Raw genomic sequence first — 18,114 nt, forward strand, 5'->3', positions numbered from 1 at the left:
TGGTGCTGTTTTCCTAGATATGAAATGGGCTTTTGATTCGGTCAATCATCAGATGCTCCTATCTAGATTAACACATTTCAATTTCTCCGAACAAGCCATAAGCTGGATGAACTCGTACTTAGCTAATAGAATACACTGTGTCTCTATTGACAACATCAAATCTCTCTATTTAGAATGTCCAGTAGGGGTTCCACAAGGCTCCATACTTGCCCCTATTCTTTTTTCTTTATACATTAACGACCTGCCTACTGTATGCCAAAACACCAATATTTTAATGTGTGCAGATGATGCAGTAATTTTTACACACGCAAAAACTGTTCAAGAAGCCTCTCAGTCACTTACATCTGTATTGAGCCATGTACAGGAGTGGCTCATTAAATCATGTCTACTACTGAACCCAAAAAAAACAGTCTGTATGATATTTTTTTAAACCGAGAAGAACTACAGTTAGTATACGAATTCAAATACCTTGGCATTGTATTAGATCCAACACTGTCTTTTAAAAAATATATAAAAAGCTTATCAAAAACTGTTAAATTTAATCTTGCTTCATTAGATTCATTAGACCATCCCTGTCACATAAAGTAGCCGGAACGTTTCTTCACTCTATGATCCTTTCTCATCTGGAATATGGCTTTACAAACTGGTCACTTACAAGCGCCACAACACTCAAAAAAACAGAGTCGCTTTTCAAACAAGCACTAAAGATTTTAGACCGGAAACCACTCGCATATCATCACCGCTTAATATTACAAAAATATAACCTACTAAGCTTTGCAAATTTCTTAAAGCTCAAATATGCCTGTGCCATATATAAGACCTTACATGGTCTCGCCCCACCCGACTACATTAAAGTGAAAACAACCGAAGGAGGCAGAAGCGTAACCAGGGCTTGCAGGAGAGGTGACTGTGTGGTGCCTCACAGACATACAGCATTTGGACAATATGTCCTATCAATTAAGGGGACAGAGATCTGGAACAAATTACCGGTTGCCGTGAGCAGAAAGCCTGACCTTCCCCAGTTTTAAGAACCAACTTAAACAATGGCTTAAAACAAATCAAACATGTGCCCACTAATGATAATTGTTGTAATTTAGATAAATGGATACGGTTCACTGTACTACTTTATAAGTGTATGTATGTATACCAAACTAGAGTCAGCATTTTGCAGCATCTAATAGCACTTTAAGAAATTGATAATACACTTATTGTCCTCTAAGTAGCACTTTCCTATGTATGTGTATATGTGTGTATCCGTCATGTATGAGTATGCCATATTAGATGCCCTGTTTACTAATTGTGTCATTTCCTATATGTTGCTGTTAATTGTGTGTCTTTTAAATTAAGTCGAATCATGTTTAAATTAAATGTTTTAGCTGTGTAACTAGGTATCGATTGATGACCGCACATGGGACTACAAATGTAAAATAGCCTGGGTGCAATTAACATCAATGTCACCTTTAAACTTTATAAAGTCTTGTTTTTCAGGGTATATTCTGCGTATTCATTTGAATGATTTGAACTGATTAGGTATAAGCCAAACCTTTTTCCACACAATATCTTCGGCAAAACAATTCCAATGTGAGTAAATATAAGTCGATGTAAGGCAGAGTCACAGAATGTCTTTGAAATAACTCTCTTTATAGATCTGTTCTATAAGATAAAAACAGATATTGCCTATAAGTAGGCCTACTCACTATATTAAGAGGGGACAGTTGTTGACTGCTAATTCTTTTTTTTATGTCTAAACAGCAAACAGATTTCAGGAGAAATTGCACCAAAAGCTTTTGCATGTTCCCCTGGTGTAAAACATGAATATTATAATGCGCCAAAAACTCTGTGTGTGTGTGTACTCTCCGTTATGACGTCACGGAGGGACACTCCACGCGACAAGTGTACAGACAAGATGGCGCTCGCTGCTGTACACCACAAGTAATCGGCGCTTGAAGAAAATTCAGGTTAGTGGACCAACGCCGTTTTAAAACGCACCCGGGCACATCGCGTTCGCATCAGCGGCGGGAACGAAACCCAATGAGTAGGTTTCAGTCGCCCAACACCTTGTAGTCACTCTGTTGCTATGTGCTTTTAGCATTAGCGCACTAGCACCCCGTGTGCTGGTTAACTGTCCTCCGCACCAGGCTCACCGAAGACACCAAACTAGTTGTTAACCAGTTTAGCTCTTTGAGACTGGGCAAGTCAAGCAGTTAGCAGCAAGCACGGATAATTCACAACTACCTTCAAAGTCAAACTGATTCTCTGTAACTTGGTTAAATGAAAGCAGCTCTCCCTCATTGCAAGCCGATATGTGATTTATTGAGAAATCACAGTGATGCGGACACGTTTCTATAAAGACACCGGTGCCTTTAACGTTCCCACGTAACCTGGCTGCTGTAAACGTCCTAAAGTCTTGTAACGTCCATGTCAACAAAGCAAATGAATTTCAAGGACGTTCGGTTTGTTTTTGTTGAACACACGTGGGCCGCATCGTTATTTCGGTCCCGACACATAAGCAGGCGTCTCTGGATATAAGGGGATACGTACTTGCGGGAGCCGGGTTGTTTACATGCCGAGTAAAGTTGCTTCTACAGATCTGTTCGGCATTTTACTGACATGTTTATGGTGGTTTTTATAGAAATGTCGGGATACGTGCATGTAGAGCGAGCTGTACGTGCTGTGTAAATGATATATTATCCCATATGGTTTATCATAAAAAATGGCATTTTTACCCGGTACTGGCAGCATCGTTGTCTTTTTTAAAACTACAATGCAAGGCATGGTTCAGAGATGCACTTTTGGCATTTCATCAGACAACCTTTTGAACTCTCACCGTGATTTTTCAAGGGGATTTTTCTTCAACTCAAAGTCATCCGTTTGTTGTTTTGTAATACGAAAATGTGTATGGACATTTCAGGTTCCTTTCGAACACTAAACTTCTTTAACACCTTCTGTGTTTTGGATCACCATTAAAATCTCAAATCGGAAATAGGTTGGATGTTTTGAGAAAATTCCTCTGCCGATCCGGGAGCACAAAAACGTCTTTATATAGTGCACAATAAGACACCTGTTATTCCGAATAAGGTATAGATACTATATGGAAGAAACATCTTTATATAGTGCACAATAAGACACCTGTTATTCCGAATAAGGTATAGATACTATATGGAAGAAACATCTTTATATAGTGCACAATAAGACACCTGTTATTCCGAATAAGGTATAGAAACTATATGGAAGAAACGCCTTTATATAGTGCACAATAAGACACCTGTTATACAGAATAAGGTATAGATACTATATGGAAGAAACGTCTTTATATAGTGCACAATAAGACACCTGTTATTCCGAATAAGGTATATAAACTATATGGAAGAAACGTCTTTATATAGTGCACAATAAGACACCTGTTATTCTGAATAAGGTATAGATACTATATGGAAGAAACATCTTTATATAGTGCACAATAAGACACCTGTTATACAGAATAAGGTATAGATCAGGGGTGTCAAACATACGGCCCGCGGGTAAGGCGTCCAATACGGCCCGAGGGAAGATTTGAAAAATAATACAAATATGAAATAAAAGTTTCTTATTATTTTAATTAATTTAAAGTTTATTAATACAATCAGGTTTTCGCTGCCATATTATGTTTTGTTTTATTAAATTTTTTATTTTATCATTGATCATTTAATTGGGCTTCTGCCGGAACCCCTAACAAGCATGCGCATTCTAAAGCGCCGCCTACATTTCGAAAACAAAGTCGGCTAAGTTGTGCGGCAAGGACTAGTGATTTTAAAATGTCCAAATAAAGAAAACTGACGGAACAAGACGTATTTCTTCTGTGAGTTCAACGGTAGGCCGGTATGTTTAATCTGCTCACAAGCCGTGGCTGTGCAAAACGAGTAGAATATTAAACGGCACACACGCAGAGAAATATGATAAATACACTGGACAACTTCGAAAAGTCAATAATTTAACTTTAGCCTCGGAAAAAAGCAGTCAATGATCACAAAAACAACAGGGACTGATGAAGCTGTGACGCTTTTTGATTGCCAACGAAATCGCAGCGGGATCAAAGCCGTTTTCAGAGGGAGAATTCATCAAGAATCGGTAATGAACATTAACAAGTCCAACCTGCGCTCTCGACTCACAAACAGACAGCTAAATGACATCATGAGATTGATGTGGTTGAAGAAAAGAGATGTCAGGAATTAAAATCATAATGCAGATGCGATCTAGATCTTTTGTTGTTAAAGGGAATTTCTAGTATATATTTAATGTTCATATCCAAAGTGAAGTTGTACTACTGTACTAATTGTTAAATATGTTAAGGCAGTTTTTCCTATTAGTGAATTATATTGTATAGCTTGTATGGTTCATATTTAATGTGACCGTCTGTACACAAATAGAGTCTGTTGCATTTTTGTCATTACTAGTTTAAAAAGTATCTGACAAAAAATATTCATATTCAAAGGAAAGGGTTTTGATTGCCTTTACCTAAACAAAATAGTTTTTTCAAAGAGGAATAAGAGTGTTATTGAACCGTTCTGAGGATTTATTAAATGCACCTTTTACAGAACAGTATGTCTTTCTAGTTTTTTTGCTAATTCATTTGTAATTTGGTGCAATATGGTTTAAAAAAGGTGATTCGGCCCGCACATTGTCACTTTTCTCTCCATCCGGCCCTTACCCTAAAATGAGTTTGACACCCCTGGTATAGATACTATATGGAAGAAACGTCTTTATATAGTGCACAATAAGACACCTGTTATTCCAAATAAGGTATAGATACTATATGGAAGAAACGTCTTTATATAGTGCACAATAAGACACCTGTTATTCCGAATAAGGTATAGAAACTATATGGAAGAAACGTCTTTATATAGTGCACAATAAGACACCTGTTATTCCGAATAAGGTATAGAAACTATATGGAAGAAACGTCTTTATATAGTGCACAATAAGACACCTGTTATTCCGGATAAGGTATAGAAACTATATGGAAGAAACGTCTTTATATAGTGCACAATAAGACACCTGTTATACAGAATAAGGTATAGAAACTATATGGAAGAAACGTCTTTATATAGTGCACAATAAGACACCTGTTATACAGAATAAGGTATAGATACTATATGGAAGAAACGTCTTTATATAGTGCACAATAAGACACCTGTTATACAGAATAAGGTATAGATACTATATGGAAGAAACGTCTTTATATAGTGCACAATAAGACACCTGTTATTCCGAATAAGGTATAGAAACTATATGGAAGAAACGTCTTTATATAGTGCACAATAAGACACCTGTTATACAGAATAAGGTATAGATACTATATGGAAGAAACGTCTTTATATAGTGCACAATAAGACACCTGTTATACAGAATAAGGTATAGATACTATATGGAAGAAACGTCTTTATATAGTGCACAATAAGACACCTGTTATACAGAATAAGGTATAGAAACTATATGGAAGAAACGTCTTTATATAGTGCACAATAAGACACCTGTTATACAGAATAAGGTATAGAAACTATATGGAAGAAACGTCTTTATATAGTGCACAATAAGACACCTGTTATTCCGAATAAGGTATAGAAACTATATGGAAGAAACGTCTTTATATAGTGCACAATAAGACACCTGTTATACAGAATAAGGTATAGATACTATATGGAAGAAACGTCTTTATATAGTGCACAATAAGACACCTGTTATACAGAATAAGGTATAGATACTATATGGAAGAAACGCCTTTATATAGTGCACAATAAGACACCTGTTATTCCGAATAAGGTATAGATACTATATGGAAGAAACGCCTTTATATAGTGCACAATAAGACACCTGTTATACAGAATAAGGTATAGAAACTATATGGAAGAAACGTCTTTATATAGTGCACAATAAGACACCTGTTATTCCGAATAAGGTATAGAAACTATATGGAAGAAACATCTTTATATAGTGCACAATAAGACACCTGTTATACAGAATAAGGTATAGAAACTATATGGAAGAAACGCCTTTATATAGTGCACAATAAGACACCTGTTATTCCGAATAAGGTATATAAACTATATGGAAGAAACGTCTTTATATAGTGCACAATAAGACACCTGTTATTCCGAATAAGGTATAGAAACTATATGGAAGAAACGTCTTTATATAGTGCACAATAAGACACCTGTTATACAGAATAAGGTATAGATACTATATGGAAGAAACGCCTTTATATAGTGCACAATAAGACACCTGTTATTCCGAATAAGGTATAGATACTATATGGAAGAAACGCCTTTATATAGTGCACAATAAGACACCTGTTATACAGAATAAGGTATAGAAACTATATGGAAGAAACGTCTTTATATAGTGCACAATAAGACACCTGTTATTCCGAATAAGGTATAGAAACTATATGGAAGAAACGTCTTTATATAGTGCACAATAAGACACCTGTTATTCCGAATAAGGTATAGATACTATATGGAAGAAACTTCTTTATATAGTGCACAATAAGACACCTGTTATACAGAATAAGGTATAGATACTATATGGAAGAAACGTCTTTATATAGTGCACAATAAGACACCTGTTATTCCGAATAAGGTATAGAAACTATATGGAAGAAACGTCTTTATATAGTGCACAATAAGACACCTGTTATTCCGAATAAGGTATAGAAACTATATGGAAGAAACGTCTTTATATAGTGCACAATAAGACACCTGTTATACAGAATGAGGTATAGAAACTATATGGAAGAAACGTCTTTATATAGTGCACAATAAGACACCTGTTATTCCGAATTAGGTATAGAAACTATATGGAAGAAACGTCTTTATATAGTGCACAATAAGACACCTGTTATACAGAATGAGGTATAGAAACTATATGGAAGAAACGTCTTTATATAGTGCACAATAAGACACCTGTTATTCCGAATAAGGTATAGAAACTATATGGAAGAAACACCTTTATATAGTGCACAATAAGACACCTGTTATTCCGAATAAGGTATATAAACTATATGGAAGAAACGCCTTTATATAGTGCACAATAAGACACCTGTTATTCCGAATAAGGTATATAAACTATATGGAAGAAACGCCTTTATATAGTGCACAATAAGACACCTGTTATTCCGAATAAGGTATAGATACTATATGGAAGAAACGCCTTTATATAGTGCACAATAAGACACCTGTTATTCCGAATAAGGTATATAAACTATATGGAAGAAACGCCTTTATATAGTGCACAATAAGACACCTGTTATTCCGAATAAGGTATAGATACTATATGGAAGAAACGCCTTTATATAGTGCACAATAAGACACCTGTTATACAGAATAAGGTATAGAAACTATATGGAAGAAACGTCTTTATATAGTGCACAATAAGACACCTGTTATTCCGAATAAGGTATAGAAACTATATGGAAGAAACGTCTTTATATAGTGCACAATAAGACACCTGTTATACAGAATAAGGTATAGAAACTATATGGAAGAAACGCCTTTATATAGTGCACAATAAGACACCTGTTATTCCGAATAAGGTATATAAACTATATGGAAGAAACGTCTTTATATAGTGCACAATAAGACACCTGTTATTCCGAATAAGGTATAGAAACTATATGGAAGAAACGTCTTTATATAGTGCACAATAAGACACCTGTTATACAGAATAAGGTATAGATACTATATGGAAGAAACGCCTTTATATAGTGCACAATAAGACACCTGTTATTCCGAATAAGGTATAGATACTATATGGAAGAAACGCCTTTATATAGTGCACAATAAGACACCTGTTATACAGAATAAGGTATAGAAACTATATGGAAGAAACGTCTTTATATAGTGCACAATAAGACACCTGTTATTCCGAATAAGGTATAGAAACTATATGGAAGAAACGTCTTTATATAGTGCACAATAAGACACCTGTTATTCCGAATAAGGTATAGATACTATATGGAAGAAACTTCTTTATATAGTGCACAATAAGACACCTGTTATACAGAATAAGGTATTGATACTATATGGAAGAAACGTCTTTATATAGTGCACAATAAGACACCTGTTATTCCGAATAAGGTATAGAAACTATATGGAAGAAAAGTCTTTATATAGTGCACAATAAGACACCTGTTATTCCGAATAAGGTATAGAAACTATATGGAAGAAACGTCTTTATATAGTGCACAATAAGACACCTGTTATACAGAATGAGGTATAGAAACTATATGGAAGAAACGTCTTTATATAGTGCACAATAAGACACCTGTTATTCCGAATTAGGTATAGAAACTATATGGAAGAAACGTCTTTATATAGTGCACAATAAGACACCTGTTATTTCCGGATAAGGTATAGAAACTATATGGAAGAAACGCCTTTATATAGTGCACAATAAGACACCTGTTATTCCGAATAAGGTATAGAAACTATATGGAAGAAACGTCTTTATATAGTGCACAATAAGACACCTGTTATACAGAATGAGGTATAGAAACTATATGGAAGAAACGTCTTTATATAGTGCACAATAAGACACCTGTTATTCCGAATAAGGTATAGAAACTATATGGAAGAAACGCCTTTATATAGTGCACAATAAGACACCTGTTATTCCGAATAAGGTATATAAACTATATGGAAGAAACGCCTTTATATAGTGCACAATAAGACACCTGTTATTCCGAATAAGGTATATAAACTATATGGAAGAAACGCCTTTATATAGTGCACAATAAGACACCTGTTATTCCGAATAAGGTATAGATACTATATGGAAGAAACGCCTTTATATAGTGCACAATAAGACACCTGTTATTCCGAATAAGGTATATAAACTATATGGAAGAAACGCCTTTATATAGTGCACAATAAGACACCTGTTATTCCGAATAAGGTATAGATACTATATGGAAGAAACGCCTTTATATAGTGCACAATAAGACACCTGTTATTCCGAATAAGGTATATAAACTATATGGAAGAAACGCCTTTATATAGTGCACAATAAGACACCTGTTATTCCGAATAAGGTATAGAAACTATATGGAAGAAACGTCTTTATATAGTGCACAATAAGACACCTGTTATTCCGAATAAGGTATAGAAACTATATGGAAGAAACGTCTTTATATAGTGCACAATAAGACACCTGTTATTCCGGATAAGGTATAGAAACTATATGGAAGAAACGTCTTTATATAGTGCACAATAAGACACCTGTTATTCCGAATAAGGTATAGAAACTATATGGAAGAAACGTCTTTATATAGTGCACAATAAGACACCTGTTATTCCGGATAAGGTATATAAACTATATGGAAGAAACGTCTTTATACAGTGCACAATAAGACACCTGTTATTCCGAATAAGGTATAGAAACTATATGGAAGAAACGTCTTTATATAGTGCACAATAAGACACCTGTTATTCCGAATAAGGTATAGAAACTATATGGAAGAAACGTCTTTATATAGTGCACAATAAGACACCTGTTATTCCGGATAAGGTATAGAAACTATATGGAAGAAACGTCTTTATACAGTGCACAATAAGACACCAAGAAGACACAATAAATACAAAGATCACAAAATCAATGACCACACTGATCCATTTAAATGCAGATTATCCACGATGCCTTGGAAGGAGCTGGATTTATCGCTGTCTGCCATCACCATGGCGATGTGAGGGGCAGTGACTCACTGTGATGGATAGGTGTAAGCACGTGGGTCGCTTAAGGCTCGCACAGGACCACTCCATCCTGAACCCGCAGAAATGGCACTGCGTGGACTGCAACACCACAGAGTCCGTGTGGGCATGCCTCAGCTGTTCACATGTGGCGTGCGGACGGTACATAGAGGAGCATGCGCTTCAGCACTTTAAGGTTTGGGAGACTTACCATATAGTTTGCCATTTATTTATATCCCAAAATGATGTATTTTTTTAAATATGCAGAGACAGCTTTCCTAGAAATGAATTGTTTGCAGTTTTTCGTGCACCTCAATGTGGCAACATTTGTGCAACAGATTATGTTAGCTAGAAGTGATGGGCAACAATAAAAAAAAATATATATATATAACCATTGGTCTGTATCTAAATATGTGGAATATATCAAATGTTTTATTTTACATAGGAGCAGCACCACCCCCTGGCCCTGGAGGTGAACGAATTGTACGTGTACTGCTACTTGTGCGACGACTACGTGCTAAACGATAATGCAACCGGTGACTTAAAGCTGTTGCGTAGCACACTTAGCGCTATTAAGAGTCAGTGCTATGAAGTCACCACACGCAGTGGCCGTACCCTACGATCGTCTTCCACCACTGGCGACCAGCTGTCCCACAGCACGCAGGAGCTTCAGCTGCGCGATGAGGACCGCATGTTCACGGCACTCTGGCACCGGCGGCGTGCCCATATTGGTCGCGTCTTCCGCTTGTGGTTTGTACAGACGGAACGGGGCCGGATGCGATTGGAAGAAGAACGGCAACAGGAGGAAGAAGAAGAGAAGAAAAGAGAAGCACAGGAGAGAAGGCGGGAACTTAAACGGCAAGCCAGAGAGGAGCTTAAAAGCGCGCCTCCAAGGAAGAGCCGTCGCATTCGTCGGCAGAGCCTTAAAGCTGTGTCGGCTTCCACACCAACGTCAGCCATAAGCACCAAATCCACAACACGAAGGTCTGCCCCCGCTCGCATCTCCACCCCTACTCCACGCACTGCTAAAGACAGAAAGCCTCAACAGAGGCCTCGTACATCAACGAAGGTCAAAAGGCCTCGGCCACCCCCACCTAAAACAGGCGATTCTCCAATCAAACGCAGACCCACCGTCACACCAGGAGTGACTGGTTTGCGCAATCTTGGCAATACGTGCTACATGAACTCTATTTTGCAGGTTCTGAGTCACTTACATGTGTTTCGAGAGTGCTTTTTGAGGCTGGACCTGAACCAGGCACTTGAACTGCTAGCCTCTGCGGTGAGCCGTAAGCTTGGACTCTCCAGTCAGCACGTGTCTCAGCCTAAAGGCTCCAACCAGGGGTCGGGGCTCAGCGGAGGGGCCTCACGCTCACGAAACATGGAGCTCATCCAACCCAAGGAGCCGAGCTCCAAACACATCTCGCTTTGTCACGAGTTACACACGCTGTTTCAAGTGATGTGGTCAGGGAAGTGGGCCCTGGTGTCGCCGTTCGCAATGCTGCACTCCGTGTGGCAGCTGATCCCGGCGTTTCGAGGATACGCGCAGCAGGACGCGCAGGAATTTCTTTGTGAACTTTTAGATAAAGTCCAGCGTGAGCTGGAACGGACCAGAACGCTAACGCCCACCGTGCCAGCCAATCAGAGACGGCTTATCAAACAGGTGCTCAGCGTGGTCAACACCATCTTTCACGGGCAGCTGCTCAGCCAGGTGACGATGGCATGGACACCATCCAGTCCAACATGCACTTATATTTACGTTAGAAACATCTATACGAGTATTCAATGCTTGTACAAATGCATTGACTATGTTTACATGTGCACCGATAATGCGATTATTTCCAATAATCAGAGTAAGGACGTAATCGCAGTAACATGTTTACATGACATGAGAAAAGTTCTTATCTTCTGTATACACGCAGTTTGAATTATTCTGATTATTTTCTATAAATACACAGTACAAACAAGCGAGTTTTGTTTACAGTAAAACTTTAGACTGTCATGTTAACAATGAATTTGGGCTTATGGTGCGTGTTCCACTGAAGAAAGACTACTATACACAGGTCCTGAATGACATTAGGCCAAATAAATGACACCATTTTTGGCTTTTAAACAAGATCTGTTGGCTAATGTCGTGCACGACATCGGAAAAAAGCCAGCTGAAAATGTTTTTTTCTTTCAGGTGCGATGTTTAGCATGCGATCATCGCTCAAACACAATAGAACCATTCTGGGATCTTTCATTGGAGTTTCCAGAGCGTTACCACAGCAACAGTAAGGATGCTGCACAGGTTCCATGCCGGTTGACGGAGATGCTTGCCAAGTTTACAGAAACCGAGGCTTTGGAGGGAGCCATATATGCTTGTGACCACTGCAATAGTAAGTTGGATATGATACAATGTGGATTTAGGAAAACTAGTGAAGTATATTTATTAAAGCGATAGTTCACCTGAAAATAAAACCCTTCTGTCGATCAAAACCTGTACATGATCATTGTTTTCTTCTGTGACACACAAAATAATAAATGTCTCCGTGTCCATCAAATGGAAGTCAAGTTGTGTGGTTTGCCCAACGTTATTTAAACTATATTTTGTGTTCATACAGGTTGGGAATGACGTGAATGTAAGTAAATGATTAAAGAATTTTGGGTGAACTATCTCTTTAACTTATAATATATCACGACACACATAATGACAGAATTTCAAAAATAATGGCCAGTTTCAAACTGACATTTTCGGGCATTATCGAAAGAATATGTCCAGTCAGTTTTCTGCCTTTTGAGGACTTAAGAAGACACAAATAACTGAACCACATTTTCTTTTTAAGGCAAACAGCGGCGATTTTGTTCAAAGCAGGTGGTTCTAACTGAAGCACAGAAACAGCTTATGGTCCACAAGCTGCCTCATGTTCTCAGACTGCACCTCAAACGCTTCAGGTACTTCATAAACATTTGCTTTCTTGTTGTATTTTCCATTTGGATCTGTCATTAGTATCCTGCGCGTGTACGTTCAGGTGGTCCGGGCGACATCACAGGGAGAAGATCGGCGTTCACGTTCAGTTCGAGCAGGAGCTTGACATGGAACCGTATTGCTGCAAGGACTCCAGTAACTCGCTCCACTCTCAACACTTCCTCTACCAGCTCTCTGCCGTCGTGATGCATCATGGGAAAGGATTTGGCTCTGGCCACTACACAGCCTTTTGTTATAATACAGAAGGAGGTAAAACACTGTCCGTTTGGAATCAAAATCGCAGTTGATATTTAGCATGTCACTGACGTTTACTTCTTCTTTAGTTATATTTTTTCACCTTTTCAAATAATTCTTAACATATATAAAGCATTTAAAATTCATTTAAACTAAACCACAGGGAGGTGAAATGATGCTTTGAGTTGACAATACTGTGTTAGTTCTTGGGAAAGACAAATTCAGACCAGACGGATTCAGTTTATGATGTAACGTAAATGCGAAATTGATGGGACCAGTTAGAAAGCTGAGGTTCTAAGCTTTCAGAAGATACCATATATCATTATAACTTTTCCAAATGTTAAATCTGTTTTCTTTATTTGAATCTTTGACTTGATCAGACTGACACAAGTCAGTAACATCGTCTCTTTTTCTCTTACTCCTCAGGGTTTTGGGTACACTGTAATGACTCTAAACTGAGTGTGTGTGCCGTGGAGGAAGTGTGCAAGGCCCAGGCCTACATTCTCTTCTATACACAGCGGAACTCTCAGGACAAAATCAAAGCCAGTGACCTCTGACCCCTGCCGAGCAGCCCAGAGACTGTAATTTGTACATTCTGTTGATATAGATTTCGAGCTGGTTAGCACGCGTCTCCTTTTTATTCTAGTGTACAGCAGTGGCGGAGAGTTTTTGTTATTGTAATACGCACACTCATGCCTTAAAGTTATACGACTGACGGATTTTGGTGCGAGGCATTCTTGCAGTGACTGTAGCATTTTGTGTCCGTATGTATGAAGAAAGTGTTAACGCTCCTACCCAGAAGCATTATCGCATCTCTTATCTGACTGTTTGCGTGCGTGTCCTGTTTAATAATGAATGTTGTCCACGAACCAAAGTTGAGTTTGAATGTGTATCGAGCCATGAAACGTCAGTATGGAAAACAAGATCAAGACATGTTTTTCTCTTAATATCACATTATGTTCGTGTTTCGATTGTGAACGTTTTTAGCGACTAGTTTAAAACACAGTTCAGGACTTTTTCTGTCACCCTGTCCGAATGAAGTTTTATACCTGGTATTTGGGTAAATGTTTTTCCATTTTACAGGAAACAGTGTATGCTGTATCGCCAGCAGAAAACCAGCAGAAACCAGTGTTTGCTGTATCATATACTGCCCATTTTGGTGTGTATGCTGTTAGACGGTTGTCTGTTTTTTCGTCGGATGTATGCGTTTCTGCAACTCGCACACACACCCCTGCTCACGTGTTTTACGATGTTTCGACGTATGTTTATCTAGGTTATTGTTCCAATCCATTTTACTTCACTCTCGAGCAGGAATAGACCTGAAACTATGCAAATTGATACCTCAATTCATAGAGAAATTTACCTCAATAAAAGGAGAATATTTTTGCATTTTTCTAAACAACTTGTTGGCTGTTTTCTTGAATGCCTGAGAGACTGGCATCAAACTGGGTGTTATTTAAAGGCCCCGTGAAATAAAAAAATACAGTGCCTATTTTTTCAAGAAATATTGCAATGTGGGTCATTCTCTGTTTAAAAATCGTGTGCCCTCAATCTTTAACTAAAATCTGAAAATGCACTTCCGTCCTGTAGTGACTATCCATATTCAATGACGTGTGTTAGAGGGTTAAGGCGGAGCATACGTTAACTCCTCCCCTTCAACTGCCAGTTCCATTTCAAAATGCAATGGCTGTTTTTGAACATCCAATCAAATCGCAGAGAAAGACGAAAGCCATGAACACTATTTTTAGGGTTCGAGCCCGTAGGGCTAGAAACCTATTGTATTTGTGGGTTTTATTAGGGTTTCGAGCCCGAAGGGCTGAAAACCTATTGTATTTGTAAGGATTTTTATTCTTCTTCTTATTATTATTTTTCCGCGCTAAAACGCATCGCCCAGCCCAAACCGTAAGTCGTAAAAACTCGAGACTTTGTCAATTGGTTGTATATGTGCAGGTTACTCAGATACAGTGACCCAGCCAAATCGGCCCATAGGGGGCGCTATAGCGATGGCCAATGCGTTTGGGCTCATTGCTCGTAAACCGGATGTCGCACAACAAAGTTTTTGGTGTCATTGGAATCCTTGGCTCCAAACTTAAAAAATGGCTATCTCCGATTTCATTTCCGGTATGCAAATTTTTTCGCTAATTTGCATTTTATGAAAAAAAAAAAAAATGAACTAGTCCCTGGATTTTTGCCCGATCGGAAGCAAACCAAGACTGATGAAATCTGTGGAGTGTGAATATGAATAATCATAAAAAGAAGTTGAAATTTCGATTCAGGGTCGCTAGGGGGCATCAAAACGTCCGAACCGGAAGTAGCCAGTTTCACTCAAATGGCCATAACTCGTGAACCGTTTGAGATATCTTCACGGGCCTTGGACCCTATGTGTAGACTCTCAGTCCAGGGTCACAGTAAAAAGGAGTTGGCGTTTGGCCACTAGGTGGCGCTATAATAGCAAAGAACTCGAAAAGGGCTATAACTACGCAACCGTTTGCCCGATCGACTTATTATTTGGTATGGTGTGTCTTTGTGTCATGCACCGTGACTGTATAAAAGGACTTTGACGTTTCTCAAAAAAACATGGCCGCCATCGCCCAATGAATTTTGAGCCCTCATTAGACAGGGTTAACAGAGGCCGATCGAAACGACACTCGCTGGGCTTGTTCGACTCATGGTCCTGAAGGTCTGTAAGAAATATGAACTCATTCGGCCACCGGGGGGCGAAGTAACGGTTTTAGAGTGCATAAACAATTGTGTATCACGTGACATTTGACACATACTCAAACTATTTACATCATATGATATCTCTTCTCATTCTGAACAACTTTGCCTCTGGACGCGCCTCTGTCGATCAAACGGTTCGTGAGTTATCGCTGACGATGTCAAAAATCTACTTTCGCGAACTAGTCCTTGGTTTTTCAACCGATCGGAACCAAACCAATGCAGATGACTTCTGTGGAGTGTGAATGTAAATAATCATTGAAAAAAATGTTGAAATTTATATTCATACACGGTAGTGGGGGGCAAAAACTGAACTGGGCGGAGCCTATCACATTAAAATGGCCATAAATCCAGAACGGATTAACACATCATCATGGGGCTTGGAACATATGTGTAGACCATCACTCCGAGGTCACCTACAAAAGAAGGTGCCGTTTTGACACTAGGTGGCGCTAAAACAGTAAAAATGGCAAAATTGACGCTTATTTCATTTCTTATTCAATTGTGCATCACGTGACATTTGACATTTACACAAACTAATGATATCATATGATAGTTCTCTACAGTCTGAACAACTTTGCCTCTTGATCCATTGATGTCAATCAAACGGTTCACGAGTTATCGGTGACGATGTTCAAAACTTACTTTTGCAGACTAGTTCTTAGATTTTCAAGCAACTTCGAAATTTCCACCACAGTACAATTCTCTGGACTCTCTAGGTCAATAATGATCAAAAACATGTTGAGTTTTTTTTGTTGTGTGACCATTACAGGGTCCTTTATTATATTAACATGAAGAATGTACGTTTAAGGTCGCTACTCCTTAATAAATAATCCAACTGACTTGCAATTAAGTAGTATAATACATATGAAGAACCCTGAAGGAATGTTTGACACCGCACACTTCTGAGCTTCGCGTGATTCCCGTCTCATCTACCCGAGGATTGCTGCTTAATCCTGTCATTTTTCTGTGCGTGCAGGACTTTGATCTGTCGTGGTTGTGTTGGGGAGTGACCCCTGAGCTTGTTCAATGATGTCACAGTGCCTTAGATGGCTCAGATGACGAGAAACCCGTTATTACTGCTTGCAGTTATATTTCTTCTTCTTATTAGGGTTTCGAGCCCGAAGGGCTGAAAACCTATTGTATTTGTAAGGATTTTTAGGGTTTCGAGCCCGAAGGGCTGAAAACCTATTGTATTTGTAAGGATTTTTATTAGGGTTTCGAGCACGAAGTGCTGAAAACCTATTGTTTTTGTAAGGATTTTTAGGGTTTCGAGCACGAAGTGCTGAAAACCTATTGTTTTTGTAAGGATTTTTATTAGGGTTTCGAGCACGAAGTGCTGAAAACCTATTGTTTTTGTAAGGATTTTTATTCTTCTTCTTCTTCTTATTATTATTCTTCCGCCATAAAACGCGTCGCCCAGCCCAAACCGTAAGTCGTAGAAACTCGAGACTTTGTCGGATGGTAGTAGTCTTGCTCGCTACTCAGATACTTGGAGCCAGCCATGTCGGTCCATAGGTGGCGCTATAGCGATGGCCAATGCGTTTGGGCTCAATGCTCGTAAACCGGATGTCGCACAACAAAGTGTTTGGTGTCAATGGAATCCTTGGCTCCAAACTTAAAAAATGGCTATCTCCGATTTCATTTCCGGTATGCAAATTTTTCCGCTAATTTGCATTTTATGAAAAAAATAAAAAATGAACTAGTCCCTGGATTTTTGCCCGATCGGAACCAAACCAACGCTGATGAATTCTGTGGAGTGTGAATGTAAATATTCATTGAAAAAAAGTTGAAATTTCGATTCACCGTTGCTAGGGGGCGCCAAAACGTCTGAACCGGAAGTAGCCTATTTCACTAAAATGACCATAACTCGTGAACCGTTTGAGCTATCTTCACGGGGCTTAGACTGTATGTGTAGACCCTCAGTCCGGGGTCACAATAAAAAAAACTCGGTGTTTGGCCACTAGGTGGCGCTATAATAGCAAAGAACTCGAAAAGGGCTATAACTACGCAACCGTTTGCCCGATCGACTTATTATTTGGTATGGTGTGTCTTTGTGTCATGCACCGTGACTGTATAAAAGGACTTTGGCGTTTCTCAAAAAACATGGCCGCCATCGGCCAATGAATTTTGAGCACTCAATAGACAGGGTTAACGGGGGCCGATCGAATCGACACTCGCAGGGCTTGTTCGACTCGTGGTCCTGAAGGTCTGTAAGAAATATGAACTTATTCGGCCACCGGGGGGCGAAAAAACGTTTTTACAGTGCTTAAACAATTGTGTATCACGTGACATTTGACATATACTCAAACTATTTACATCATATGATAGCACTCCTCATTCTGAACAACTTTGCCTCCGGACACGCTTCTGTCGATGAAACGGTTCGTGAGTTATCGCTGATGATGTTAAAAACCTACTTTTGCGAACTAGTCCCTGGTTTTTCAACCGATCGGAACCAAACTAATGCATATGACT

The 18,114-nt window shown here is 38.7% G+C and overlaps 1 protein-coding gene across 2 annotated transcripts; it reads left to right on the plus strand.

The window, feature by feature from the left end:
* Window positions 1-1,752: 1,752 nt before the first annotated feature.
* usp44 (ubiquitin specific peptidase 44) lies at window positions 1,753-15,073 on the plus strand. 2 transcript variants are annotated; one of them, XM_079454563.1, is made up of 7 exons: window positions 1,753-1,958; window positions 9,656-9,915; window positions 10,165-11,427; window positions 11,899-12,094; window positions 12,542-12,650; window positions 12,728-12,933; window positions 13,345-15,073. In XM_079454563.1, exons 2-7 carry the CDS (start codon window positions 9,739-9,741, stop codon window positions 13,473-13,475), a joined length of 2,082 nt encoding a protein of 693 aa, XP_079310689.1. In that variant the 5' UTR covers window positions 1,753-1,958; window positions 9,656-9,738; the 3' UTR covers window positions 13,476-15,073. The 2 variants fall into 2 exon arrangements, with proteins under 2 accessions (XP_079310689.1, XP_079310688.1); XM_079454562.1 differs by having other exon boundaries at window positions 1,885-1,958; window positions 11,899-12,115.
* Window positions 15,074-18,114: the final 3,041 nt, after the last annotated feature.

This window comes from Barbatula barbatula (assembly GCF_947034865.1).
Source record: "Barbatula barbatula genome assembly, chromosome: 4".
Taxonomy (NCBI): domain Eukaryota; kingdom Metazoa; phylum Chordata; class Actinopteri; order Cypriniformes; family Nemacheilidae; genus Barbatula; species Barbatula barbatula.